The sequence below is a fragment of the Vombatus ursinus genome, unplaced genomic scaffold, assembly GCF_900497805.2.
Source record: "Vombatus ursinus unplaced genomic scaffold, bare-nosed wombat genome assembly UNPS02008300.1, whole genome shotgun sequence".
Taxonomy (NCBI): domain Eukaryota; kingdom Metazoa; phylum Chordata; class Mammalia; order Diprotodontia; family Vombatidae; genus Vombatus; species Vombatus ursinus.
Genome location: NW_020948078.1, coordinates 18 through 852, shown reverse-complemented (window position 1 = coordinate 852; position 835 = coordinate 18). Strand labels below are relative to the sequence as shown.

At 39.3% G+C, this 835-nt stretch overlaps 1 protein-coding gene across 1 annotated transcript in view; it reads left to right on the top strand.

The window, feature by feature from the left end:
- Positions 1-586, top strand: part of LOC114034154 (cytochrome P450 2C19-like) — a gene marked incomplete at its 3' end in the record, with an annotated part of 8,560 nt that extends 7,974 nt beyond the window's left edge. Inside the window, exon 5 of the mRNA XM_027849759.1 lies at positions 445-586. Coding sequence (XP_027705560.1) covers positions 445-586 — 142 coding nt within the window. The remainder of the gene's footprint in view (positions 1-444) is intronic.
- Between the last annotated feature and the right edge of the window lie 249 nt (positions 587-835).

The following is an 835-nucleotide window of genomic DNA, read 5'->3' as shown; positions in this document are numbered from 1 at the left end:
GCCAGCTTCTTGTTACACTTTGGATTGTGTTGCTCAAACTTAATTTATTTATAGGATCATAGATTTAGATCTGCAAGGAATCTTGGAGGTCATTGAATCCTACTCCCTCATTTTACAATTGAGGAAACTGAAACATAAAAAGATTAAATGACTTGCCCAAGTTCAAGATCAGAGCTGATGGTGTGGTAGGGACAGCTAGGTGTCACAATGGATAGAGCACTGGCCCTGAAGTCATGAGAACCTGCTTTCAAATCTGGCTTCATTTACTTATGGGCTGTGAGATCCTGGCCAACTCACTTAACCCTGATTGCTTCCCCACAAAAAATTAAAAAAAATCAGAACTGGGATTCAAACCAAGGTCTTCTGCCTCCAAATCTATCATGCTTTCCCTTGTGCCCTGCTGCGTCCCTTACTTTTCCATTAATCATACCAAATTATTCCTAGGAAAAGCAACAACCGCAGTCTGAATTTACCATTAAAAACTTGGTCTGTACTGTAACTGATCTATTTGCAGCAGGAATAGAGACAACCAGCACTACCCTGAGATATGGACTCCTGATTCTCCTGAAACACCCTGAGATAACAGGTGGGATTACAGGCTGAAAATACACATCCATAATTTGGTCCACATAAGAGGGGTTCATGGTCCTTTTGAGACTTTCCTTGGAAAGTTTTCTGTTGTCATTTTAATATATTTAAATCATTACACATTTCAGTTTACTTATTCTTCTTTCTCCACTACTATCTCTATCTTGCTTAGTTAAGTGCCATGTAATTGTGAGTTTTCCTTAGAGACAGGCATAGAGATAGTGATAAGGATAGAGACTATAGCCCA